Source organism: Dicentrarchus labrax, unplaced genomic scaffold (assembly GCF_905237075.1).
Source record: "Dicentrarchus labrax unplaced genomic scaffold, dlabrax2021, whole genome shotgun sequence".
In the NCBI taxonomy this organism is placed as follows: domain Eukaryota; kingdom Metazoa; phylum Chordata; class Actinopteri; family Moronidae; genus Dicentrarchus; species Dicentrarchus labrax.
In genome coordinates, this window is record NW_026136711.1 from 13,945,797 (window position 1) to 13,973,632 (window position 27,836).

Sequence of the window (27,836 nt, forward strand, 5' to 3'; positions counted from 1 at the left end):
GTAGAGAAGAGACGGGGCCTGGCTTGGGAATTTGCTGTTCCCTTCCCATTCTTCCTATGCAGACTGACACACAACATGGCGGACTAGAATAGTCGGCCGACGCGCCCGGATACAGCGGATAAACCGTGGGATTTAACACCCAGGAAGGCCAAGAAAGTACACTCTGAAAGGACGATACGTTTGGGCGAAGAAAGGATTTTTTTGGGGAGTGCCGTCCTTGCCTAGATTTAGCAGATAAACTGACCGCGAAGTGTTGGCTGTGTGTCCCAGATCGTGCTTCCCTCCTCTGCTATCACCCAGGTCCCCCCACCCCGCTCACACTCTCGGTTCTTGGGGTGTGGAGACAGGGGCCGGGGTAGAAAAACGTGGAAGAGAAAGAGAGGATAAATTCCTTCTTGGCTCCCCCCCTCCCCTCCTCGGGTTTCCTTTGGGCGCTACAGGAGTTGTGGTGAGTTTTCTGGTTTTTGTTGCGCAAAGCCCGAATCACACTTGTTACAATGTCGCTGTACCAGCATGTTTCCTCTCGCTGTAACATTGTGTCACCCACAAACAAGCACTTTGTCCCCCCACATTCAGCCTCACGGGGCTACATTACATGATACCTGTACCACAGCGGAGTTAGCCCCGGGCTTAGAAAGGAGTATGGTTGTGTTTTAATAGTTGTAGACCTCTTTGTTGACGCTTCAACATTTCAGAAGTAGCTCGGAGGCAGGGAGGGAATTTTTTTTTTTTGGCGAAGGGGGCTTTCGAGAAAAGGGGGCTTGAAGATGAGTGCGACAACATTTTAGAAGTCAGGGGTTGCAGCGCGGTTTGTTGTGCCAACACGGATGCTGTTGCGCTGGCAGTGAAACAAAGAGGGGGTCCAGGTCTGTCCTACCTCACTCGAAAGTACACTTTATTGATCAACGCTTTGTTATTACACTTTCAGAGAGGGTGGGGAGGTGGGTGGGTTTGGTTGGAGGAGCGTGGGGGTGGAGGGGGGCTTCATGCGACCCACAACAGGATTTAGGTCGCCCTAACGTTAACATGTATGGTCTGTCAAATCACAGCGGCTGCTTTGTGTTTCTTCCTCTGCTCTCTGACACGGCAGTCTCTGGAGTGTGTGCATTCCCCTTTACAACCTCTCCCAAAAGTTTTTTTTTTTTTTTTGTAATGATTAATATTCTCCTCTCTTTCTGAATGTTGGGTGTAACCGAGCATACCATTTCAATCTTGTGGCCGTTGAAGTCATTTATGCATTGCTTTGCTTTTTGACTTTGACTGCGAGTGCTGATTTTAGCTCATCAGTACATGGATCATTGCTTTAACAGCCTGTTTATCATGAGAAATGGTGACAGTTATATAAAGAGTATGTACCCTGCTTCATCAACGTCATATACAAGCAACTAGTTTGAATACTTAAAAGCCCCATCCAGGTAGAAGCCTCATCCAGGCTGAGGAGGCACAGCACGGCCTGGCCTGTCATATCTGAAGAAGCCGTTGCTGTGTCTGCCCGGAGCTTGACTCACCACGTCTGGACCGATTCACCAGGCTGCAGCACATATCCACCATACCTCAGCCTCCGCTCCTTCCCAAAACACGCTTTCCACTTCACCGAGGCTGTCACTTCACATTTGGCCCATCCAGATGCAAAAGTCAAGCTGCATCTCCTGCAACTTGTGTGACTCTTCTCTCAGTGTACCAGAAGGCTTACCTTGACCTCTGTTTGTCAGGCCTGGGCACGTCCGCCTCGTTCCCAAAGTGCTGTCAAACCAGCTCTGGTTGTCAAGCAGCCCCATCTCAGGAAAGTCAAACTGCATGGGGAAAAAAGGCCGAGCTGTTATCATCTAGCTCACTCTGTCCGTATCTTCTCCGACATATTTTAAGAAAAGGGAGTTATTTCTGTCTTGGGATCCTGAAAGGGTTTCAGCAGAGAGGCTTGAGTGATCCTCACACCACACTTTTCATGATTGGCCTAGTTTCTAAAAATAAGAATAAAGTATAGCTTGAAATCGCCTCGTTGGAACTTCTGGGTGAAGTTTCGATGGGTGGATCTCCGAAATTATCTCCATGTTGTGAAATTTCACACTTTCAGGCGCTGACACAATATTATGAGTTGGATCTTTGGGTGGGGCGGGGAGGTATATTTTTGTTTCCACCTGCAGGCCTACACATTTGTACTGTGGAAGAGAACTGTAATTGTGCCTCTAACAGGATAAACGCAACTACATTTAGAGGATTAGGAAGCATTATGAAGCCTGATTTCAGCCACATGTCATATGTCATTCGGCTTAAATAACGTTTATTTTGCAATGCAGGAAATGAACCTGTGTGATGACTATTCATGAATCAATTATCTTGCCTGACTGGGAAGAGTCATTCAGCGATGTTCTGTCCTCTGTAGATGCAGAGTAGTAATTACGTAATCCCTTCAAATAATTGAGTAAATCTTTGTTTAACATCCTCCTGATGTGGGATGATTGATGTTTCACCATGACTCGGATGGATACGGATAACAGTTTATTTCTTTTCTGTGGACTTCAAAGGCCAGGTGGGATTTTAGTATTTCAGATGCGTGAGAAGTTTCTTGTGATCTTGTAAGGTCCAGGTCAGTCAAAATCAGGTTGCTACTTCCTTATAACCTTATAGAGTTTATTTAAGCGGGGTGCTGTTTTGCTGTTAGCATAAGGTGGGTGCTAAATGTTGGAGTTAAGGGGGAAGGGGAGGTGAGTTTTAGCAGAGCAGTATATTATATACATACAGTATAAAGGATTACTCTAGGCTGTGTCTCTATACCTTAACAACAGCTGCATAAATTATTTCATAGTTATACAGTGGGTATTGACAGTTAAGTTAATATGGTCCCACTTCACTGTTTTATCTTCTCTCTTCTCATTTTGTTAAGGGAAAAGCAGAAATTATGAGCAAAATTACACTTTCAATCACGTTGTGTTATTGTCTGTTAGTCAGTTTTCCTCCTTGAGAAAAACTTTGATGGGCTTTTTTTTTTTTTAAACAATGCCTTCACAGGCCAGGTCAGATTGGGGTCTGATTCAAAACCAGTTGAGAGCCGTAGTTATAAATATTTATATTTGCCCTTGGCATTGGCCCCTCTTGCCCTGCTGTGAAAAAATGTCCAAAGAACTTGTTAGCAAGCCCGAGCAGTCTTTGAATGCACCACCGAAAGATTGATGTGGACAAAAAGGGATTTTGAAGAAGCGGTGTTACAACACAGTTGTGAAGTTAAGTCTCAGATGATTGTCTCTTCATCTTGGACGGGGTCTTATCTCTCAGAGGAAGAGGAGGGGACGAGTGCAGTAGGATGGTCACTTCAGATATGGGAACCTTCACTTTGGGTTCCCATTGTTACAGAACCTAAATGACCAAAGCAAAGATAAAAACTGTTGCGCAAGGCACTGGGTAGCACCACGTGTCTTTTTTCCTGCTGTATATAGGACTGGCTGTCATTTGTAAAATTACAATATATCACCAGTGGTGGAATGAAACAAAGTACATTTACAGATTTTTACATGAGAATTTTAATTTGATGCCACTTAATGCTTCTACTCTACTACATTTCAGTAAGTAAATGGAAAGTAAATACTGTCCCTATTACTTTACTACATTAATTGTTTGGTATCAGATCCTCTTTACTTAACAAACAGGGATGAACAATATGGAGTTTTTTTCATCCTATATAATAACTGATAATTACCTGCTTCTCATGGCTGATACCGCTAACATAATAATTTCACGTTTTTGAATTTAAACCTGAGTGTCAGAAAGGTTAAGATGTGTTGAGCAAAGATGGATGATTTAATATTGCATAGCTCTGTTGTAACCAAATCTAACTGATATCACTATTGTTAATAACAAACAACCCTTCTGATCCTTTTATTTTTTTCCAGTAAAGTTCATTAAAAAACCTCACAAACATAAAGTCTATCAACTTTTTTGCATAATGATTATCGTGCATCCCTATTTACAAATATAAAAAGATTTCATAAAAAATATCTTAAGAGCTTATATAACAAGGCCTTGTTAACAACAAACTACAAGAGCAAAATGCTTTACACATTATTAAATCAGTAATAATCATTCAGTAATATAATATATCGTACGAGGAAACATTCACAGGGGTCATTTTACATTTTAATCATTATACCTCCTGTTCTTTTACTGAAGTAAAGTTTTAAAACCAGCCGACCCCTGGCTCCTCACGGCTGCATGTCGAAGTGTCCTTCCTTGGGCAACATACTGAACCCAAGATTGCTCCCAAAGGCCATTGTGCCATTGGTGTGAAAGAATAGGTGAATGTTGACCTGTAGTTTAAAGTGCTTTCAGTGGTCAGGAGACTAGAAAGGTGCCATGAATGCAGACCATTTACCATTTCAGTATCACTACTGTTACTTAAGTAAAGGGTCAGAATACCACCACTGGATATTGGTGCCAATAATGATACTGTAATGATTTTTTCTTCTCTTTTGTTTAACAAAACAAGGCAAACTTCTTAACTGTGGTCTGAACTGTGCTCTAAAAACTGCTCTAAATGTGGTCGAAACACCAGCAAGTCTAAAATGGTCAAAATTATCATTTTAATCAGGACTCTGATCAGAGAATAAGTAGACAAGACTCGGAATCTGACCAGGCATTTGATGCCAACTTTCAGGGCTTGAAAGGTTTCCATTCCCAGTGCTTCGGACACATTTTGGACCAAAAACGTACAGAGGTTTGATTAGCTGCATGCTGGATGTATGAATCAGTTTTGGTGTTTCAGTTTCAAATGACAGGAGTGATAGTGAATTGGTTTTCTCTGTGGCCCTTGGGCCGGCCGTTTGGCCCCACACCACGCTTCAAGGTCACAGTGGCTTCTGTGGGGAGGCCATGCTTTGCGCCTCCACATCCTCTCTGTGTCCAATGTGGGAAAGCTTGAGGCCCCTGGCATGCTCTGTGAGAAACCCCACAACGAAGCAGACACAGACCAGAGCTTCACTGACTCACCACTTTCACTCATTGAAACAAGTGAGTTTTCGTGATCCTTCCAGCCTGGTGGAACCAAATCATCATTACGGGCTTAATAACAGACACAGTGGTCACTCTTGCCTGTATGATTAGCCAGAATAGTAATCCCATGCTTCTCTTCGTCTTTTCATCAACTCGCCAGCTCATGAATGAAGCCAACAGGAACACAAACCACACCAGCAGGGAGTAGTATCCCTCAGAAAGGGAAGTCCAGAGGATTGTGGCTGTTGTATGTGGCACTGGGGACATATAATCTGTGGTCTGTTTCAGAGCGAGAGTCCTAGCGGCCCGGGGTTAGGCCTACTTCAGTCTCCCGTGAAGAGAAGCATTCACAGTATTCCTGTTGCCCCGGACCCTCCCTCCCTCCCTCTCAAGACATAGAAACAGTATTAATATGCCATGAATGGAGACAGACAGACGAGTATTATCTAGCGCTGCCGCGACTAGAGCAGCAGGATGCCTTGTAGAAAGCCAGAGGGAAATATTTCTCTGCGTGAATGGTAAAGTTCCCTTGACCACCACTACTGGTGTCTTGTCAGCGAGTTTGGTTTACAGCTCACTCACCTCGCTCTGTGAATCTTAATACAATTTGTAGATTTTAAGAATAATGCTAAACATTGAGGCAGTTTCAGTAGTTGTTCTTTGTTCTTTGGCCACATTTGTCATCAAACAGCACATAATAATCTGAGAAACTAGTCGTATATGTTAAGGATTATAGTCTGAGGCTTAAGCGTTTTCTTCCCCCATTTGTAAATTCATCTTGAGCAATTCATTAATTAATGTCCGTGCAGTCAGGAAAGATATGTATTACTTCACCTAAGGTCACAGGTAAATATGAAAGCATCAGTGAAATCCACTTGAGTGGGAACTCTCCATATTAAATGACTACCTTGCATTGATCTTACATCTTGGCCTTTGGTTGTCATGGAGATGTAATTGGACTTCCTTTATATTCTACCTATAAGTGTTCCTTTCACTGTGTGAATGAAATGGCATGGGAACAGCCCAGCCCTTTCACAACTGTGTGATTGCACTCCTATGAGGTCTGCAGTTGGCCACAGGCAGAGAAGCAACTGTCTTCATTAGTTGGTCGCGCTCACCACTTGCATGCACATTAAGCATCGAGACATTTTGAGACAAGTTGAATACGTTGTTTTACGTGACTAGACAGGAGATGTTTTAGTTTTCAGTCATTTTACCCCATGCATATCCAAACATGTTTCTGGTTTCTGTAAAAAAAAAAAAAAATAATAATTTATCCTTTTAATTTTAATTTTAATTATATGTTTTCTTTATCCCAACGTTACCTGATTGACATATTCAGATCAAATTTAATCAGAAAACAAACACAAAAAATGTTCTTCATCCTACAAATGAAAAGTAAATTTTATAAGAAACAAAACACACCATCACTATATATATATATATATATATATATATTTATGTATGTGTGTGTTTCATCTATATATATATATATATATATATATATATATATATTAATAAAGTAGCTATTGATGTGTAAATGATGTTACTAAGTCAATTTGCCAGCTTAGAATGTTTCTCTACTTGTGCTAATTTTATACCACATTTTAGTATCACAATTACTCCATAATTGCAGATAATTGTCTCAGAGTTTTCAGCTGATAACTCAAATCAAGGTGAACTATTGTTTGAATTGTCTATTTATTTATAAATATTTTTAAGTAAATTGTCCACATTTTGTGTTCAGTTTAACTCATCATTTTATGAGTTAACTGGTAACGTAGCACGGAGGAACAGCAGTGTTGCTATGGTTGCTATGGTTGGTATGCAATTAATATATTATTTATAACTTCACTGGAAACCTGCCAGCCAATCAGAAATTAATATTTTCGAGGATTTACTTCAATGTAGCTAATATGGCCCTTTTTTAGTTATACTATTATTTAGGGTCAGATATCATTTAAAATGTTTTACTGTCGACTCCCATACCAAACGTTTGGTACAGATGCCTAAACAATACAGCTTTTCTTAATTAAAAATCTACTGAATGCATGAGTATTAAATAACTTAATTTGAGAACTTTGTTGGGATAAAATACAGTGTAATGTTAGGAGGTTCCCAATGTAGATCAGGAAATACCTGATCAGAGAATAAGTAAACAAGCATAAGAATCTGCCCAAGCATTTGATGCCAGTTTTTGATAAGATTTTAAACCAAGTCCTGTTGTTATCCCAGTGTTATTCAAACTAGTGCAGTAGGTCCTGAGTCTGCAAGTAAGCTAATAAGTTGAAATAAGGGCTGGAAAATAAAGGAACCATAGCCACTCTTGATTTCCTTCCAAAAGAAAGCAATTGTCCTTTCACATTTTTGTGTTGTGTATTTCTTATTCCCTGCAGTCAAACTATTGATTTTTGTTGCTTGTTGCTTGTCATAGTCTTAATAAAGCTGGGCAGGTTTGCACTTCGCCATAGGGCAGCTCATCCCAATGGTGCCTGCTGTAAAGGGCTCGCTCTGTGTGCTCTGCTTTGTCTGAAAGATATTCACATAGTTGCACAACACAGGCCCAGAGTCAGGAGAGCACAAGCTGCATGACTACCTTTTAGTACATTAATTCACTAATAGATGGGCATGTACATGTTTCCTCTGCAGGGAATAGCGTGATGAAACTGTTGGAAAGATATTTACTTTATTTTTTTACACTTGGTTGTATCACTACGCCAAGTTAGGAGGCTGGATTGAAAGTAAATGGAATAAAGATGAAAAGTGCTTAATTCGTTAAATCTGTTCAGGAAGCATGCAATCAAATCGATAAAAGTAGGTAATGGGCCATTTCTTGTTCTTTTGAGATTGGATGGCGGTCTTGGTCTGTCAACAACGGTGTTGCAATAGGAAACTTTATTTTTTTTTTTTAATTAGGCATTGTAGGAACATTATTAGAGCCTGATGAGGACATTAAACAAGAGCAAATTACAGCCTGTATAATAATCTAATTACACATACAAATACTTGGACACTAATAGCTTTTGCAATGTCTCCTGCATCCTCTGTCATTTGAATTTCTTAGTGGGATTTTGTCCACAACCCACAGATATTAAATATTCACATTTTAGAAGCAAAAATCAGAGAATTTAGACATTTTTCTTAAAAAAACAACTCAAAATGATTAATCGGTTGTCAAAATAGTTGCCGATTAATTTAATGGTTGACAACTAATCGATTCATCGTTACAGCTGTAATGTGAATTATACCAACCCGTCACTCAAAGAGTATCTTTTTAATGGAGAACACTGACAGTACAAAACCTAAAAATGGCACAAATAGAAGCACTTGCCCACTACCTCTTAAATTAATGATGTCTTCTACCAACACATAAGTCTGAATTGCATGCATTTAAACACACACACTTGCACACATACACTGGAAAACTGCTGCTTCTCAGGAGGTCAAAACACATTAAGACACGTCTCTAGGGAGTTGTACTCCTGGGTCCACAGTCTCTAGATGAAAACCTCTCAGGCTCCTGCAGCATCTGTGAAATGAAGGTTAGCAACAGGACCGGCTTATATCACTTACACAAACACAGTGACACGTCATCCAGCCTCCCTGGATGACACGCAGATAACACTGAGTCATGTTTCATTAAGAAAAGGTTACAAAAAAAGGCTTGTTGATGTAAACATGCTCAGTAGTTACCTTTAGTCTATCATGTTAAATCTAACCTAATAGATATTGAGACAGATGCTATATAATGCTAATTCACACAAAATGGTACAAATCACTGAGCTTGTCCATTATAGCTGAGTCACTCCTTTTTATTGAGTACTGAAGGGGAGGATAGTGGAGGTGTTTAGTGTTGTAATTTGGTTTTTGGATTAGGATTTGTTTTATGTCTTATATGACCCGACAGCAGAGGAAGGGATGCAATATGCACTCGTGCACATGGACAAACTGTAGGCACAGGAAGACACAGTGCAACTAGTGCATGCTGGGGTTTTGCCTTTGTCTCACCAGCAGAATTTAAATAGCTGATATTATATAAATTTAAAATACAGAGTTAACCAGGATAACACTTTACCTGCAACTTTGTAAATGTAAAATTGTAAAGAACATGATGGGTGTGTAAAGACTGTTTTTCTATATTTGGGTTGGTTTAGACATAATTAGAGTTGCAGCAATATATTTAGTTGATTGTGATTGACAGACAAACAGGCAACAATTTTTAGATTCATTTTTAGTAAGTTTCTTAATAGGACATTTATTCTTTATTTCCAGCTCTGTGAATATTTCATCTTTAATTATTAATCAACAATCGGAAACTAATCTGTTGGTCAGAAAAAACAAGACATTTGAAAATGTCACCCTGCGCTCTGGGAAACTGGGGTTGTACTTTTCACCATTTTCTGACATTTATTGACTAAATAACTCTCTCTCTCGCCTAATTGAGAAGACGATCAGCAGATTAATCTATAATGAAAATAATTATTAGTTGCAGGCCTATAGACAATCAAATTCAATCAGTTAGCTCTAAGGTAAAGAGAGACACTTACTCCTGTCAAATTTAGAAAGCATGTCTGTGAATAGAACAGACACACCCTGCCTTAATTTTGCTTAAATATGAGCCAACATAAAGTTTTCCAAAAATGCGTTTATTGTTTACCAGTAAGATTTTTGGTGAACATTACTTTATGTTTCTTTATCTGGGAAACTAGGGTTGTACTATTATTTGCCTTATGCCTATTTTGCATTGGCCTAGAGACAATCAAAAGAGTCAGCTGTAAGGTAATTTAGTTGATTGTGATTGACAGACAATTAACAGGCAACAATTTTAGGTAGCAAAAGTGTTTTTAGAATTGTACTAAAAAGTTTAAGTTTTTTTTTTTATTGTCCGTTTTTTTGAAGGCATGAATTGTTTTTCGGAAGTAGACATTTGCTGGCTAAATGGGCGCATGGATGGGTGACAGAGAGAGGGAGAGGGATTGCAACAATTGGATTTGTAGGTTAATAGCATCCTCATTGACAACATAACTTGCTCATCGTGCCCCATTTCAGGCTGCAGTCAGAGCAAAAGAGCGCTGGGCTAAAACCAGACCGTAAGTACTTCGATGAATGAGCTCAGTTCAAAACAGCAGAAGATTGGCAACTGGCACTATTAGAGCTTTTAGCGCCCAATTTATCCTCTGCCCACTGATGCAATAATCCCTGATGTAAAGCATCGGTTTGTGTGCAATGGGCCTGCAGTGTTTGGCTCGGCGCAGTGCTGAAATATCTCTGTAAGCAGAGGCAGACGGGCTGGATTACTCCAGGGTCAGGACCATGGGATTAGATCCAGGGATTATCACAGCTCAGTCAGGGAGACAACAGCCTTGTTGGCCTCTGGGATTATACAAAAGACTGACAGTCAGCCAGGCCAACCACCCAGCTTCTGCTTTCTCAAAGTCTGTCAACCCTCTGGTTCTCCACTCACTCATCCCAGTATCAGTAGGTGAGGAGAGTCCTAAGTGCTGATTCACTGTCACTGCAGGAATTTAAATGTGACACCAATTCAGTTTTGGTCATGCTTCGGCTGATGAATGTTAGGCATAACACATTTTAAAGTTGAAACCCTGTTGCGGAAAACATGAAGAGCTTGGCTTAGCCTTGCTGAAACAACAATAACATTTTTGTCAGATTTTAACTCATTTCTATCATATCATATATACTTTCTATAAATCAAGTTAAACTATAATTTGTAAAATGACAATGATATGAGCATATGAACATGATGCGTGTGTGCACTAAGTATTTTAAAAAGAGCAAGTTTTAGGAAATAAATGATGTATTTTCTCAACTGTTTAAGCACAAGAAATAAATGAGTCATGCTAAATGTATTCTGTTTTCCTTGCAGGACCACGCTGTGCGAATGAGTGATTGATGCCAACTTCGCTTCTTCAGGTAAACAGCATTTAACATGCACATGCTAACATTATGCAAGTGTTTCATTTTTTCATTTTAGAGTATTCCCTTCCAAAAATGAACATGTGGGATTAGAGTAGACAATATTAAAGAAATATATTGGATTATACAACCCATAAACCCTGAGTCTCTAGATCGTAAGGAAAAAAGTTTTTGGGTTCAGTAACTTTTATTATTGATTTCAATGAGTTTTAAGGTTGTTTTTGACCAATACCCTCTTCTCCCTTTTGTTGTGCATCCTCCATATAGGGCAGAATGGGTGTGTGTCCTCTGCTCCTGCTGCTCAGTCTAGCCCTCGGGGCCTCAGCCCAGGATCATGTCCCCATCACAAGTACGAACCATGTCCACTTAAGTCTAATGTCTTCTTACGTTACAAGGCTCACAGTGAAAAATTGCACAATACTGAAAAATGTCTTCTTCTTTCTAGGTCCTCCAAATATCACTGCCAAAGCCACAGACCCCCCTGTTGCACCCTCCCTCAACTTTACAGTTGCACGCATAGAAGCCCCTACAGGCCCACCCACAACGCTCGCCCCCACAGTCATCCCAGTGACGACAGTAACAACAGCAACAACAACAACCACAACCCTAGCTGGTGAGAAGGACGTACAAGTGCCGGGTTCCAATGGCACGATGCGGGTGTTACCAGTCCCTCCTCCCGCACCTCCATCTGATGCCCCTCAGGCACCACCGACCACTGAGCCTCCCCCTCCTCCCATCCCAGCAGGGGGAGACAACGGGACGACAGCTTTCCCTCCAGACACCCCTACTCCGGACACTTATATTGATGAGGATACAATCACGATGCAGACTGAGACCATCACAGAACCTGGGATGGATACCACTTCAGACACCAGCCCACAAGGTGAGTGTTTGTTTATTTTCAGGGCACTGTCTGAACAGATGATCTCTATCTGCCCTGAATCATCCTCAGAGTTAAACAGATAGGAATTGTGTCTAAAGTCATTCTAATTATGCAGCACCTTCCTACAGTCACACAGTGACGAATCATAGAAGATAAAGACCCCTCAGGTACTTCACTAACGGTAGTCTCAATAGACAGAATCCCATTAAATACCAAGACACGTTGAGTTGTGATTAGCGTGACTCATTTCATCTTGAATGGAAAAACACCCACTTGATGTGGGTATTGCCGTCTGTCTGTCTGTCTGTGCACAAAACCTACAGCTCAATATAAGAAGTTAGGATTCTCACATTCTCTGCAGTTGTTCAATCATTCATTTCGTCAGTGTGGGGAATCACTACAGCACTGTTCAGACCCTGTGTTGTACCCAGATATTTGGAGATTGTGTCACAATGGGATTTGTCTTTGTTGCTCACATTTGATTGTATCTGTTGATGCTAAACAGAAAAAATAGACTTGGTAGCTGTTCTGTACTTTGCTTCAGGTTCATACTTTTAAACCTTATCCGAGTTGTTTGTCACTGGCAGATCAACTGTGTCAGAGAGGTTTTTCCTGCTTTGCAAACTTTATAAAGATGACTGGGCGGACCTTTGATGTTTCCTTATGCGTTTGTCTTAAATTTGATTTGAGGTTCTAATGAATTCTCAACATATTTCAGTGCATTCAGGCTTGTATTTAGAGCCGCCACTTGTCATCAGATCATCAAGACACATTGTGGAAGTAGACAAAAGGTTATGGGAATCTGGATACAACAATAAAACATAGCTTTATTAGAGTACCTCCTAGAATCCATGAACACCACAGATTGATGGCATACTGCGGAACCACATGAGAGTGTCAAGGTGTTGTTTTTTGTTGTTGTTGGTCCATCTATCTGTGTGTTATTCATGCAGGCTGGCAAAGGAGTAGCAACAGCTAGAATAAGCGCACAAGTGAAGCTTTCTGGTCAAGAGTCGACCTTTAATATTTTAGATAGTTGAACACTTTTCTCCTTTTAGACTCCATTGTAGCCGTGCTGGAAATATCCTGACGTGACATACCTGCATTTGACCAGTCATCCAAAAGAATCAGAGTGCCGCCAAACAAGACCACCCAGACACTGCAGAGAGCTGTAACTTTAATGTAAAAACAAACAGTGCTGAGGGGAGGATTTCTATGTATCCTCTTCATTTTATGAAATGCTGCGTTTGACGCTTTGATGTTTAGCGTTAAAATCGACTTCAACACTTGATATATGAAGAAAATACTTGGAATTTCAATTGTTGTTCATCTTAATTTCATGGCAGTTGTGTCTGTACACTGACCATCCAAGTAATATCCTTGTAAGTGAAACATGACTCCCTCGCCCTTTTTCTTTACATTAATTATTCATATTACATGATTATTAGAGAAATACACAAATCACTATCACATGTCACTGATTGATTTGGAAAGAGGGTTTTTATTATATATTGATAACAGCAGGTATGCTCTGAATCATCCTGCAGTACAGGATTTGAAACGGTAGCAAAAACACTTGGAGAGTGTATCTGAGGACTTAAGGAAATCTGTAGAAGTTAAGATAAACAATAATACAACAGATGTGCCTGCACTGCTGCATGGTATGTCTGTTATATAACATAATCACTTTGGGTTCGTAGGTGTTATGTAATTGCTGTATTGTCTCCCCCTGGCCGTCTGTGAGCCTTGTGTGGAGCCGTTCTAGATGGCATCAGCTCCGTCAAGGCTGTGTCAGTTTCACATGATGCCCGCAGCCTGTTGTGCTCCTGCTCTGTTCAATGTACACATTGTTTTAGGGAGAACACTGAAAAGCCCTGGGAATTGTGCGTGAAAATGCACCATAACTGGGCGGTGTTCCAAACTACTTCCCCCAGAAAGTGCATATGGGGCATGAAGTCAAATGATGCATTCTTTGGCACAGATTTAGTCCGTAACGATGAGAGCTTTCTTGAATTTTTGAGTCGCTCCATGGAACAGCTGATTTTGTAATTGCATTGTCACCACCGCCGTGCAGTTGTCTAGAAAAATCTCTTCTTTTGTTGTGACCCAGTGTGTCTTACTGACCAGTCATCAGCACACAAAAACGGCAGCCAGTTTTTTTTTGTACACCGAACTCCTGTTGTTGTCCATGCAGATCTCATGTCTTTTGTGTTAACTGTGGCAGTGAAAGGTCACCAGGAAGACTATAGGATTGCCTTCAACCAGTAACTCATGCACATGGTGGAAGCATGTACAAATTGGTCAGCTATTATAATCTACAGGAGGCATCACAAAGAATAGATAACTTGGTCAGTGTAATGTCTAATTTCTAACGTTAAGCCTTTGTTACCACAGTGCTTTGTCATATATGCTCTCTGGTTTATGATATGAAGAAGGCCTTTAACATTTACAATCTATATTATTCACCATTAATTCACACATCCTAGAAGTTTCAGTATTTTATACCATCATCCTGTGTCTGGGTATAACCAGTCATAGAAGCAGAGGGTCGACCCTCTCAGTTAAACTGTGATTTATCTGCTCACTCCAAGGGGACAGCCTGTTGCACTCACTCCGCATCTCCATTTAGGTTTGTGTTTTGCCTTTTCCTTTGGAAGGCCAATGAAATATTAACATGGACAGCCTATATAGAAAGGAAAGATGCAGACTGGGCTTTACCCACATTCTAACATTTTAACAAGCTGAATCTTGTCTGCATGTAAATGAAAACTGCATTTTTGGGACTTTAAACAGCCACTGGACATCTGTTACAGTATTAGATTGTAGCCGAAACAATAAGTAGATTAATTAGTTAGTCAATCGATATAGTAAGTAATACTCTTGTACCACTCTCATATCTACACATTAAATATAAGGCTTCATTCAGCAGCCAATTAGCTTAGCTTAACATGAAGACAGAAAACTAGGGGACGCGGCTAGCCTGGCTGTGTCTGAAGGCAACAAAAACAGCACCTCTAAAGCTCACTAGTTAACAAGTTATATCTTGTTCTTCACAGAAAGTTGTGAAATAGTCGTTTTCTTTGTGTTTTTATGGTGATGGTTATACGCCAAACATTATATAAGATTTAACATTTTGGTAAAACCACTCTTCTGTCTTGACTATATTGTATAGTTTCTTGATAAAATACATAACATTAGCAAACTAATAAAACATCCACATTTAACATATAACACAGCAAGCTTATGTGTAATGGTGTAATATGAGAATAATTTGGTAATGGCAATGGAATTTGGCATCAGTTTCAAACCAGAACACTGACTCACCTCAAGTAATGAGGCACCATTTTGATTTATTTATTATCTTTTTGATTTTTGTTTTAATAAAAAGAAAAAAAAGAAAACATTTATTCTCTTTTTCTTTCCATCTCTATTGTAGACAACACCCAGTCTGATGACATGCCAATCATAGCAGTCATGGTGGCCCTGTCCTCTCTGCTGGTCATCATCTTCATCATCATCATCCTCTACATGCTCAGGTTGGTGAAGTGCAGGCGATGGTTACACACTATGCACTAGCTAGAGACCTGTGAAAGGCCTAAGGTGCTCCTGTTACCATGGCAATATGACTGATTGGCATTCAGCTGTGAGACTTAAGCAATATGTGTGTGTGTGTGTGTGTGTGTGTGTGTGTGTGTGTGTGTGTGTGTGTGTGTGTGTGTGTGTGTGTGTATGAGAGAGAGTAAGTGAGTATCTCTGTATTAATATGCACTTTGATCTGTATTGATTGACAGGTTTAAGAAGTACAAGCAGGCGGGCAGCCATTCAAACTCATTCAGACTGACCAATGGTAGATCGGATGATACAGGTAAAACACCCACACATGCATTAATGTGTGTGTCTGTGTGTGCTTTGTATGTGTCAGCAGATGTGACTGCATACTCACTGAGCACTCATTTATTTATTTAGGGTCATATCAGCAAATATGTATAGCTGACTTGACCTCACTTGTTACTCTTAAGTTGTTTCTGATAAGACTTGATTGATCTTGCTTTCCTAACTGATAACATTTTCTCTGGTTGACTGTTGGCAGAAGGCTTTTGTTCACTGTGATTACCTAACCAACAGGGCTGCAGTTAGCTCCCTTATAGCACAGTGTTGGATCATATTGCCCTCTGGTGGCCATCTTTAGGAAAGACAAATAATGAAGGCAGTGATGTAGGACAGCTCAACTCTCATTTTCCTACCCCCTTTTCCCTTGTCTTTATCTCCACCTGTCTCACCCCTCCTATTCCTTCCCTCCTCTGCTAACTCCTGCCTCCTCCCTTCCTGCTCGCCGGTGCAGAACTCCAGAGTGTCCCACTATTGGCCCGTTCACCCAGCACAAACAGGAAGTACCCGCCGCTTCCCGTCGACAAGCTTGAGGAAGAAATGAACCGTCGCATGGCTGATGACAACAAGCTCTTCAGGGAGGAGTTCAATGTATGGCACATTCAAACACACAGCCTCTGATAACATATTGAGCCTAATGTTCAACTTTAACCCATATGGCTGTCGCCTGAATAAGTGAGTCCCATCCAGGGGCACATGTAGCCCAGGACGTATTTCAAATTCCATGGGGGTACGTGAAAAGATTATGATGAAACTCAAACTAATGTAAATGCTGAAAACCGCCATAAAACGGTTACAAATTGGTGTGATGCTGATTTTCAGTCACAATAACCAGTAATCTGCCAGCTACAGTGGGCAGCACAGTACCAGCCGCCAACCTTATAGCTACATGTTAGGATTGAGAATACATTGAAACTAGTTAGCAAGCCAGCAGAGAAGTTAAAATAGTTAGCTAAAAGTAATTGATAATTGGCCAAAATAAGAGGATAAACAAGTCCTTGTATGAACCTCGAAGATGGCCAACATCCCACATGTAGGTCCAGAACTGTACTGTGGGGAAATGCACCAGGAAAAATACCCACAGAAATGATCATCTCAAATAAGAACATTTTAAAATATAATTTAATAAACAAATTAAAGTATTAATACAATTGTCCAGATATTTTTACATTCAAAATCAAATAAAACAGCATTCATTGATATGATATACATGCTGCGAGTAATTTGTAAAAAGCAAAACAAAAACATGAACATGAATTGCCCAAAACTAATGGATAAACAGGTGAAATAGTTGGCGCTGTAAATAATTAAAAGAACTTGAGATTGCTTTGTTCAAAATGAAACATACAGACGTGAACCTTTCCATCAAAACATCTGCAATGCCAGTTAGCTTCTGACATGTTATTAGACATGTCTCAGCTTTATCTCACTTTATTGTCAGATAATCAGCCTGTATTGCTGTAGCACACTCACACAAAATACAATTGGCAGTGATTTTGGTAGTAGACACGCAGCAGACAAAATGATGAGATTTGAAACTGATACGTATCTATCTGTTCTTCCTCTCTGTTATCTAATGTGGGTTCTCTTTTTCTGTGTTTAGGCATTGCCAGTCTGCCCCATCCAGGCATCCTGTGATGCTGCTTCCAAGGAAGAGAATAAAGAAAAGAACAGATATGTCAACATCCTGCCATGTGAGCAACAGCAGAACCCTGACACTGTGACGCTGACATTAATAAATCAGCACTCAGTCCAACTGAGTTCTTGTCTGCTATTTTAAGCTTTTAGAAACATTTATCTGTACAATCATTGTAAATATCAGACAGCTTACCAAGTGATTTACTGAGTTATACTTCAGTGGTCAGGGTGGAAAAATTGTAACGGACCATGTTTAATTAAAATTCCCTCTCTCACTGTGTTCTTTCATTGATTCATTTGCTTTTTCTCTCTGTCTCTCCTGCTTTCTCCCTCAGATGATCACTCCAGGGTGCATCTCTCATCTCTGGAGGGAGTCCCCGATTCTGACTTTATCAACGCCTCCTTTATAAATGTTTGTATAAGAGCAGCATTTTTCCCCACAAAAGAAACTTTGGGCTCTATATATGATGGACTTATGTCTCCTGCTAACAGCTTGTCTTGACCTCTTTCTTTTGCAGGGTTACCAAGAGAAGAATAAGTTTATTGCAGCTCAAGGTAAGGTTTGTGCCTGCATTCATGACAGAAAAACTGTGCTGTTGTTTATTAACCAAACAAACTGCTTGATTATTAGCTTATTACTCATCCTCTGAGTTTCTGTATCTTTCTCGGTCTCCCAGGGCCGAAGGAGGAAACGGTAAATGACTACTGGCGGATGATCTGGGAGCAGAACACAGCCACCATTGTCATGGTGACCAATCTGAAGGAGAGAAAAGAGGTAGGAGAGCTGGAGCAGGAGGGATGATGATACATGTGTTTATATACTGTGTTTTGTGAGATCATACAACAGCCCAAAAGGACACGTATGTATTTTGTATAGACTAGACATACTCAGTTGAGATACTCAGTACCGCCATTACATATTTATCCCCAACCTCTTGGTTTTATTTTTAACTGTCTTAATTTGCAGTTAGTTAATTTTTTATCTGTAGTTAGTTAAACAGTCCACTTTTTAAACCCCAGTGTGAATGTGAGGCCTGTGCCAAGCATGACTAGTCTTCAAATCATGACTTTGCCATACTTTGTTTTTTTTACTGCACTCAGTCTCTCATAGATGCAACATAGTTAGGTTATTGTTCATTTGGGTAACATAATTATACTTTTATCCTTTTTTCCACAACTGAAATTATTTCAGACCTTTTATTCCCCTGTGTTTGTTTGTAAATGTTCTCAATGTTTCCTCCCTCCTTGCGTTTCAGTGCAAGTGTGCCCAGTACTGGCCGGACCAGGGCTGTTGGACATACGGGAACATTCGCGTGTCTGTAGAAGACACAATGGTTCTGGTGGATTACACCATCCGCAAGTTCTGCATACAACAGGTAATAACATTAGTGTGGGACATAATTGTTTATTTTTTGTTGTTCCATTTTCTCTGGTGTTGGAGTGACCTAAATATATGGAGCTTTGGATCTGCTGTCATTTAGTGATCTAAATGAAAACCTAGATAACACTAATTATGTTGTGGCTTGGTCTATGACCTGGTTTGTTTATGTCTCAGGTGGGAGATGTGTCTGGGAAGAAGCCTCAGAGGCTCGTCACCCAGTTCCACTTCACTAGCTGGCCAGACTTCGGGGTGCCCTTCACCCCTATTGGCATGCTGAAGTTCCTCAAGAAAGTCAAGAATTGCAACCCCCAGTATGCCGGGCCCATTGTGGTCCATTGTAGGTAAGTCGATCAAAGGTTGCACTTAACATACTTTTGCCTATTCAGTTTAGTTTAGGTCTTTACATCTCACAACCTTTTTATATTTCTGTCTGTCAGCGCGGGCGTGGGGAGGACAGGTACCTTCATTGTGATCGATGCCATGTTGGACATGATGATTGCTGAGAGGAAGGTGGACGTGTTTGGCTTTGTCACCAGGATCAGAGCTCAACGTTGCCAGATGGTCCAGACTGACGTAAGTCCAGCGTTGACCGTGGTTATTGTAGTTAACTAAACAAAAAAACTAAAACCAGGTGTGAAAAAGCATTTTAGTTAACTGAAATAAAAATAAAAACTAACTGAAAATAAACTGAATTGAAAACAAAAATTTTAAATGGAAATGAAATGAAAAATAATGAATAATAAAAAAACTATAAGATTTTGTTGTTGACATACTACTGAAAGTAAATCACAATTTCTATTCACATGAATTCAGTCTCTCCCATGATGCCGTGTTTTCAGTGCCATGATTTTCTAACTTCCACTCCATGTTGCTCTCTCTGTCCCACAGATGCAGTACGTGTTCATTTTCCAGGCGTTGTTAGAGCACTACTTGTATGGAGACACAGAGCTGGAAGTGACCTCTCTGGAGTCCCACCTGGCCAAACTCTACGCCCCCTCACCTGGAGCTGGCTGCAGTGGTCTGGAGGCTGAATTCAAGGTCTGTTTGCGTGTTGTATTCTTCCAAAGTGAACAGTTATTCTCTTTCACCCCCTTAGCTGTCATGCTTCTGCATTTAACGGTTTTGATCTCGTCATTTCTAGAAACTGACATCCATCAAGATTCAGAATGACAAGATGAGAACAGGCAACCTGCCCGCCAACATGAAGAAGAACAGAGTCCTACAGATCATTCCATGTGAGTCATAGACATGTGAGCTGTGGGTTTGTGCAGCGTTATTGTACCTGCACACAGTGATGAATGCTATGATGCGTCATAATGAAATTGCAGATATAGTCTGTACACTCTTAAAGCTTTTCTTCAATCAAGGTTAATGCTTCTCCTCGCTTCTAACAGACGAGTTCAACAGAGTGATCATTCCAGTCAAACGAGGAGAGGAGAACACAGACTACGTCAATGCCTCTTTCATTGATGTGAGTGTAAAAGCACCTGGTATAAGAGTGGATCATTTATTTTATTTCATTTCATTAATGCAAGCAATCGATAAGTCTCCCTTTCTCCCTCCCACTGTTATTTTTATATCCTCCATTTATCCCTCCATTCCTTCTGGTAATCACTTCCTGTCCTTTCCTTTGTCCGGTCACAGGGCTACCGTCAGAAGGACTCCTACATGGCGAGCCAGGGCCCCCTGCAGCACACCATAGAGGACTTCTGGAGGATGATCTGGGAGTGGAGAAGCTGCTCCATAGTCATGCTCACTGAGCTGGAGGAGAGAGGGCAGGTGTGTGTGGATGTGTGCAGATACAAACACTAGTGTTAGATATCGGGTCAATAACTGGCTAAAATAGAATATTGATATTAGATAGTTTACTCAAAGCTAAGTTGATGCCACCAGTCCTGTATAACATGGTAATAATCTGAGCAAAGTGACTTCTGATCTGTGGTGGTTTTCCAACATATCTTTCTGTCGGATCTTTGATTAAATGTTATAGAAATGATTAGTAGTTACGTTGTGCTAGTTGATGCTACAATAAAGAGTAAAAGTATTTGTTGGGAATTCTTGAGTCTTACTAGGAAATCCTTTTTCATGGCCAGAACGGGAACTGGTTTAGAATCCAGTTATTTCCAGATTTGGTTTCTGTTTCCTTCTTTGCTCGTGTAATTAATAATGAATGTACTTGAAATTACCATCTCTCTTTAATAGTCATTGCCATTTAGACATCTTTTAGAATTGAAAAATCACCCTAGATGTTGATGACATTGCCATTTTTAGATTTCCTTTAATTTTCCAAATCGTAGCATGTCGTTAAGCGTGGTAATTTGACCATCTCTATTGTTGGTCATGTAGGAAAAGTGTGCTCAGTATTGGCCAAGTGATGGAGCAGTGGTCTATGGGGACATCTCCATTGAGATTAAAAGGGAGGAGGAGAGCGAGAGCTACACAGTGCGTGACCTCCTGGTCACCAACAACCGGGTAAGGAAGGACAAATACAAACACACTCAAGGGTCTAAGAGATGACTAAATATCATCAATTAATATTGTGCTTTTTGCAATGCTTTATACCAACAACAGTCTTTGCAATGCTACGTATAAAATATATCCTAATCTATTCATCTTTCCAGGAGAACAAGGCTCGAGCAGTGCGTCAGTTCCATTTCCACGGCTGGCCGGAGGTGGGCATTCCCACTGATGGTAAAGGCATGATCAACTTAATTGCTGCAGTGCAGAAACAACAGCAGCAGTCTGGCAACCACCCCATCACGGTGCACTGCAGGTAAAACGCACACACACACACACACACACACACACACACACACACACACACACACACACAACCTTCTTCACTCAGTGGATTGCAGTTTTAACCTGTATTTACAAGTAAAAGAAAAAAATGGGAAAACAAAACACTTGATGATAATAATAATAATAATATTGATTGTTTGTGTTACTGTTGCACAATGGAAATATTTCTGGCAATCAAGTGTGCGAGTGTGTGTCTGGGAAATTGTTGCAGCTATTAAATCACAGGAAAAAACAGCTCAGAAGAATTGTTCTCTTCTTCCTTGTGACATTTAAACTGCTCCCAGAAATGTTGCTCTGCTCCTTCTCACGACAAAACCTGTTGTGTATATGTAATTGCTGCTAGTGTGTATGTCAAGGTTTACATTTATGCCTGTGTGTCTGTGTGTGTGTGTCTGTCTGTGTGTCTGTGTGTCTGTCTGTGTCTGTCTCTGTGTGTGTCTGCGTGTCTGTGTCTGTGTCTGTGTGTGTACAGTGCTGGTGCTGGCCGAACAGGGACTTTCTGTGCTTTGAGTACAGTCCTGGAGAGAGTGAAGGCAGAAGGCATCCTGGATGTCTTCCAGACAGTCAAGAGCCTCAGACTGCAGAGACCCCACATGGTGCAGACACTGGTGAGGGCCCCTTTGAACCTTTTTATGGGAAACTAGTTTTGATGACCTCTTTGTCATAAGTAGGGTTGCAAAATTCCGGGAATTTGGAAACTTGGAAACTTGGAAAAGTTGGAAACTTTCCATGGGAATAAACGGGAATTAACAGGAATAAACTGGATATTTTTAATATTGCTTGTTATAATACTGTTAGTCTATAACAGGGAACTTACATGTAGTTGAAAAGAAACATCTTGCAGGATAATCTTGCTTAAAACAACCTGATTTAATGCAACTTCAGTTGAATGTCCTCCCTATATTCATCAATGACATGCACACACGCAGTTCTTTTTTTTTTGGGGGGGGGGTTTAATACATAACCCATTGCTATTAACCTTTTGGGTTAATTGTATTGTAATTGTATTGCAGCTGTGCTGTTATTGTTTGTGGCTTATCTAACAAGCTCAATGTGAAATAATAATGTTTTTCTACAGAAACACTAACGTTTCAAGTAATTCCGTTATTGCAAGTACATTTCAATAATATTTTGCCATTTTCGCCTATTTCAATGTCAACAAGTGCTGTGGCGTTTGTCTCGGGCCACCAGGCGCAGTGACAGGCTAGTGTTATTGTTAGCTACATTAGCCTGTTTAGCAAACCAGCTCGAAAACAAAACTTTACATCGTATTGCACGCACAGCAACACCGTTTTCAATATGGGCGCAGCCATCTTTGTTTTGCAAGTCTTACGTTCCCCCTCCTTCAGCTCGGTGTACTCTGAGGATGTTTGATGGAGTTTGTATGAATGACCCAACTTTTCCAGTTAATTCTCCTAAATTCCCATTAATTCCCATAATTTCCAATTATTCCCATGAAAGTTTCCAAATTTGAATGTTTCCAAAATTCCCCATTATCTTTCCATGGGAAGTTCCCGGAAAGTTTCCGGAAATTTACCGGCAAATTTCCGCCCCTTTGCAACCCTAGTCATAAGGCCTTATAATCATTCGATATGAACATTTGATTTAAATTTTTGAAAATCAGTTATTAACAGTTATTAAATGTGTAACCAATAGAAGTAGACGCTTGATTCCTAAGATAAGTATAACAATAACTTAAATATATCTTCATGTCATTAAATCCTACACACTGGTCCTTTTTAAGGTGGGTATGTGCTGGACTATTTCTTGCCTAAGAGGCCAGTTTCCAGGCAACAAGCGGAGGTTACTGGTCCTGGTCAAGTAATAGTCTGGCATGTTACCCACCCACAAGATGTAACATGGTAATTAGTGAGTGTCAGAGGTAGTGGTAGGAAGATTTTATTACCTTTGGACAGAGCCCAGTCTTTATGCTAAACTAAGATAATCTAACCAGCTGCTGGCTCCAGTTATAGATTTTATTATATAGACATGAGAGTGGTGTTGATGTACCCATCTAACTCTGGGAAGGAAAGAGAAAAGAGCTTTCCTAAAATGTCGAACTGTTCCTTTAAGAAATTAGTTTCATTTTATTTCAGAGATAGAAATGAAATCAAAATGAAAGGTGGATTTTTTTGTACAGGTTTGTATTCCTCTGATGCCTTTTAAGTGATCAGTCTAATTGCTTAGATCTTACAAATACAGTTGTTTAATTCAGTGTATATTCTCCTGCGTGATTGTACTGCCGTTGGTACTGTAAGCCTTTCTACAAGGGATCAATGACAGCAGTGATTGAAATGTCACAGATTTGCCAACTGGCGTGACTGTTTCTCCTGTCCCCTCCTCCCTCCACAGGAGCAGTATGAGTTCTGCTACAAAGTGGTCCAGGAGTATATTGATGCCTTTTCTGACTACGCCAACTTCAAGTAGGGACCTGCCGTGGATGGATGGATGTCCATATACAAGCATATGCACACACCAGAACACACACACTTACATTAACATGCAGAAAGCTGCATAATCCCATCTGATGGATTTAAAAAAAAAAAAAAATCATCACAACTTGACCTGTGGATGGGATGAACTGCCCAGAGGAAAAGGGAACAGAGGCCTCGGCCCAGAGGACAGGGCAGCGCAGTCGGACAGAGAAAATAACTGAGATGCCTTCTTGAATATTTTGTAATATTGGTCTTGTTAATACATCCCTTCACCCCCATTTGCTCCCCCTCCCCATATGTATATATACTTACTGTGTTGCATCTTATTACTTTGGTTTCAGACACAGTTTTGAGTTTGGCTGCATTTTCGGGTGGCACCTGTAATGTATTTTATTGGGTATATATATATATGAATATAAATCTAATGCTTTGGAGGCTAATGTAAAAACATCCAGAGTCAAGATAATGTTTGGGTTTCATTTTTCCTTTTTTCCTTTTTAGGGACAGAGACTTAAAACATTTTTGGCTTTGCTAGAGCCGCGCTGTAGCAACATGTGTGGTAGCAGAACCCTGAACACTTGCAGACAAAACTCCCAGACATTTATACAGTACACATACACACAAGAGGAGCCATTTTTTTTCACTCAGATTTAGTTTTATTTATCAAGCCAATTACAATTTCTCCCCTTAGTTTCAGGGGTTCGAAGGTCACTCACGTTTAAGAATCTCTGTGACGTAGCTCATAGACTCAGGTTGACATACACACACAAACACTAAATACCAGGAGCCATTCATTTTCTTTGAGCATCTGTGTGTGTGTTTGTTTGAACGGGAGCATAAGCTAGCAGAGAAGACACAGTGTGTTTTCACATCACTGTCAGCTATCAGCCGAGTGCCAAAAGTCCTTCACTCACTTCTTTATGAAGCTCTGGAGACTGAGACACTCTTCCAACAGTGTTTAGACATTTCGTCTAAGCTTCTGTAGCCAACAGATTTCTGGACCAGGAGATTGGGGGAAATAGAAAATAAATATAGATATTTTTTTTTTTACCCTTTACAGAAATTTAAGGAATAGGAGCAATGGTCAAGCTTTAATGTAAAATCTCTTTATTTTATTTTAAGGTCTGTTACAGTATCGGCAGCAATGTTGGTCATGTTGACAAACCAAAACACAATCAAAGTAACTCCATTATTGCATCATAGAAATCAACAAATGCTATATACACAGCATATTCCTTTTCTTGTTTACAGACACACGTCAGTATTTCTTGTAGATTGTATTGAGCATTTCTTTACTGTATGGGTTTCCTTTGAGTCTGCCTGAATTAACAGTCACTTCTTCCTCCTTTTTTTTTATATCTGCCTCGCATCACTCCACTGTACTGTCACTCTTTTAAAGAATCATCCAACTTTATTTCCCACCATGAACACTAATGCTGAAGAATGTTCATTTTTATTCGAATGCTGTTTCTAACATATTCCTCAAAAATGGATTCATTGTTACTTTACTTACTTTACTAGTGGAGGTGTGCCATGCGATGTTTGCTATGATTTTTATTTTTTATTTTTTTAGTCCTGTGAGGACATTCAAACTTGAACTACAGTGCTTGTTTTTTAGATGAGGTCACAATTGAGGCCCTGCCCTTTATGGCTGTAATGAAAATTTAATCATGTCAGTTAACCACAGAGCTTTCAGGTCAGCCCTTATTTCAACTCAGTCAGCTCAGGAAATGACTGATGCCAGGGTTGTTTAAATTTTCAAATTGAACAAATTCAGCTTGAGTCCATCTCCACTCGCCTCACGCTTAAGTGGTTTTAACATATAACGCCCAAATTGTAACATATTTTAATGCCATGATATTGGAAATTATATTCCTTTTAGGACTTCTTCAAGAGATTATTTTTAAAATGTAGATTTTATCTGAAAACAGCCCCATACTTGTACATTATGTAAGTCACACTAACAAATGCATTAAACTAAAAGAAAAGGAGCACAATCAGATTTAATTTATTGATAGTGGACATCATTAAAAGTACATGCTGAATTATCAGGAAGGGTCATTGTGTCAATGTTGATTGTTGAACACTCATGCACTATTTGCACCAAAAGCAAAGCCCTTAGAAATACAGAACCAAATAAGAGATCAGGTCAGAATGATGATATGGCCTTTGATATTGGAGTATGGGAACTATATTGGAACATTTTAGAGGCTTTTTCAGGTCTTCTGTAAAAAGGCCCCTGCAGGGACTTAAAGTAGCAGATATTTGAATTGACCAGTCACTGAAACTGTTGCCTGTTTGTGCATCGTCATCGTCATTTCAGGTCTTCTTTCGTTCCAAAGCGTCACAAGTGCCCGCACTCTTAGTTAGGTGCCATTATTTTCTTGATTTATTAACTTTGTTGCTTATTGGGTCTGTAGAGGGGATGCTTTTCGTTTGGCTATTCTGTCTGTGCTTCAATTACATGGGTTTAATGTGTGTTTGGATCCTGTGATCACTTTGTCACACTGCAGTCTGACAGCAAAACACGACACTGTGCCAATCCACAAGACGCACTATTTTGCTATTATAGTGAACTTAAAAAGTGCCTCACTGGTATGTTTTAAAAAAAACAATTTAGATAATCTTAATTTTCTCAACTTTACATAAAACGTGGTGGTACCGTTGTCATCCTAAAGGCTGTCCTTTTGCAATTTTCCCAATTTACTATTATATTTTCCTCAACTATCACGAGCAGACCGATGACGTACTTCTTTGTATGACGAATCAGTAGGGCCAAAACCAAGACTGGGTCAGTCATCCTTCCTTTCACATTCCCTGTAGTAGCATAGACAAACATACCTTGATTGTGGAGATCAAACTAATATTGAGGTCACTTTTTAATTAATTCCATCTTTGATTTAATGGCTTCATTTCATTCCATATCACTTTAAATGAGGGATCCATGACAAGTAATCAATTGTGGGTACCCGAATGTTCAACAAAAAAAATCATAAATTTTTCCCACAACAATTACAATTGCATCTTTTATGCATTATCTCCTAGGGAAACCAGTTGTCCCTCTTTCACATCCCAGTGGAGCATTTTGAATGCCCCGGAAAAGCAAAACATCTCTCTGTTTCTAGAGCATTGGACTTGAGGAAGACCAGAGTCCAACTTTGCTCTTCTTCTCTCCACCTTTTATTTGTCCTTTTATGTCTCCTATCCAGCTCCACTCACTGCTGTCCTCTTATTGCTTCCTTTTCCTCTTTCACTTTGTCCTTGGGACCATTTTATCCCAGTGGTCACTGCCCACTCCCCTTTGTACATAATGTAAGGTTATTTATATTTCATTCCTGTCTGCTGCCTTGCTAATTTTATTTTCTAATCCCCCTCCTTTTTTTTTCCTTTTTAAAAGATGTATATTGAACTGTATCGGGACCATTTTGAAATGTATTAGAGATGTTTTGTTTTGGCCATTTTTAATTTGGTATAATTGTCTTAAGCAAATGCTATTCTTTAATTTGCCTATGTTTGTTTTTAGTGTTTTGTTATTCAACATTTGAATATATGTATATATAATTATATATATATGATAAAATTATATATAATTATATAATGCCAAATGGCCTTTCTAAGCAAGATACTGTTCAAACCTAATAAAGTGCTTGAGATTTTATGATTTGTCTGTGTTTATTATGTCTTTAAATGTAATTTAAAACGCATAAGTGCAGTTGCATCATATGTCAGACTTCTCAAATGCAGTCATGCATTGTGTTTACTCATTTCAAGTCGGGACAACCTGATGCTCATTACAGCACGCCTCTAAATGAAGACTAATGGTACAGTGGTCCAAAATAATTGCCAATCATTCATGTACCTTATAGATCAGGCTGTCCTCTTCAGTGTTGCT

At 39.9% G+C, this 27,836-nt stretch overlaps 1 protein-coding gene across 1 annotated transcript; it reads left to right on the forward strand.

Moving 5' to 3' along the window:
- Positions 1-69: 69 nt before the first annotated feature.
- ptpra (protein tyrosine phosphatase receptor type A) lies at positions 70-27,602 on the forward strand. Its single transcript, XM_051413931.1, has 22 exons — positions 70-448; positions 10,868-10,914; positions 11,185-11,266; positions 11,363-11,800; positions 15,237-15,336; positions 15,592-15,665; positions 16,143-16,279; positions 17,292-17,382; positions 17,662-17,738; positions 17,845-17,881; positions 18,004-18,101; positions 18,583-18,702; positions 18,882-19,048; positions 19,145-19,280; positions 19,596-19,745; positions 19,849-19,942; positions 20,102-20,178; positions 20,352-20,486; positions 21,054-21,179; positions 21,329-21,480; positions 21,982-22,117; positions 23,862-27,602. The coding sequence occupies exons 2-22, from the start codon at positions 10,894-10,896 to the stop codon at positions 23,934-23,936; spliced, it is 2,523 nt and encodes an 840-aa protein (XP_051269891.1). The 5' UTR covers positions 70-448; positions 10,868-10,893; the 3' UTR covers positions 23,937-27,602.
- The last annotated feature ends 234 nt before the right edge of the window (positions 27,603-27,836 follow it).

Bases quoted from the DNA above. Each gene is read 5' to 3' on its own strand.
- ptpra (XM_051413931.1), top strand. From the start codon at position 10,894: ATGCCAACTTCGCTTCTTCAG. The intron at 15,337-15,591 runs GTTGGTGAAGTG...ATTGATTGACAG, and splicing joins ATCATCCTCTACATGCTCAG to GTTTAAGAAGTACAAGCAGG. The intron at 19,049-19,144 runs GTAAGTCGATCA...TCTGTCTGTCAG, and splicing joins CCCATTGTGGTCCATTGTAG to CGCGGGCGTGGGGAGGACAG.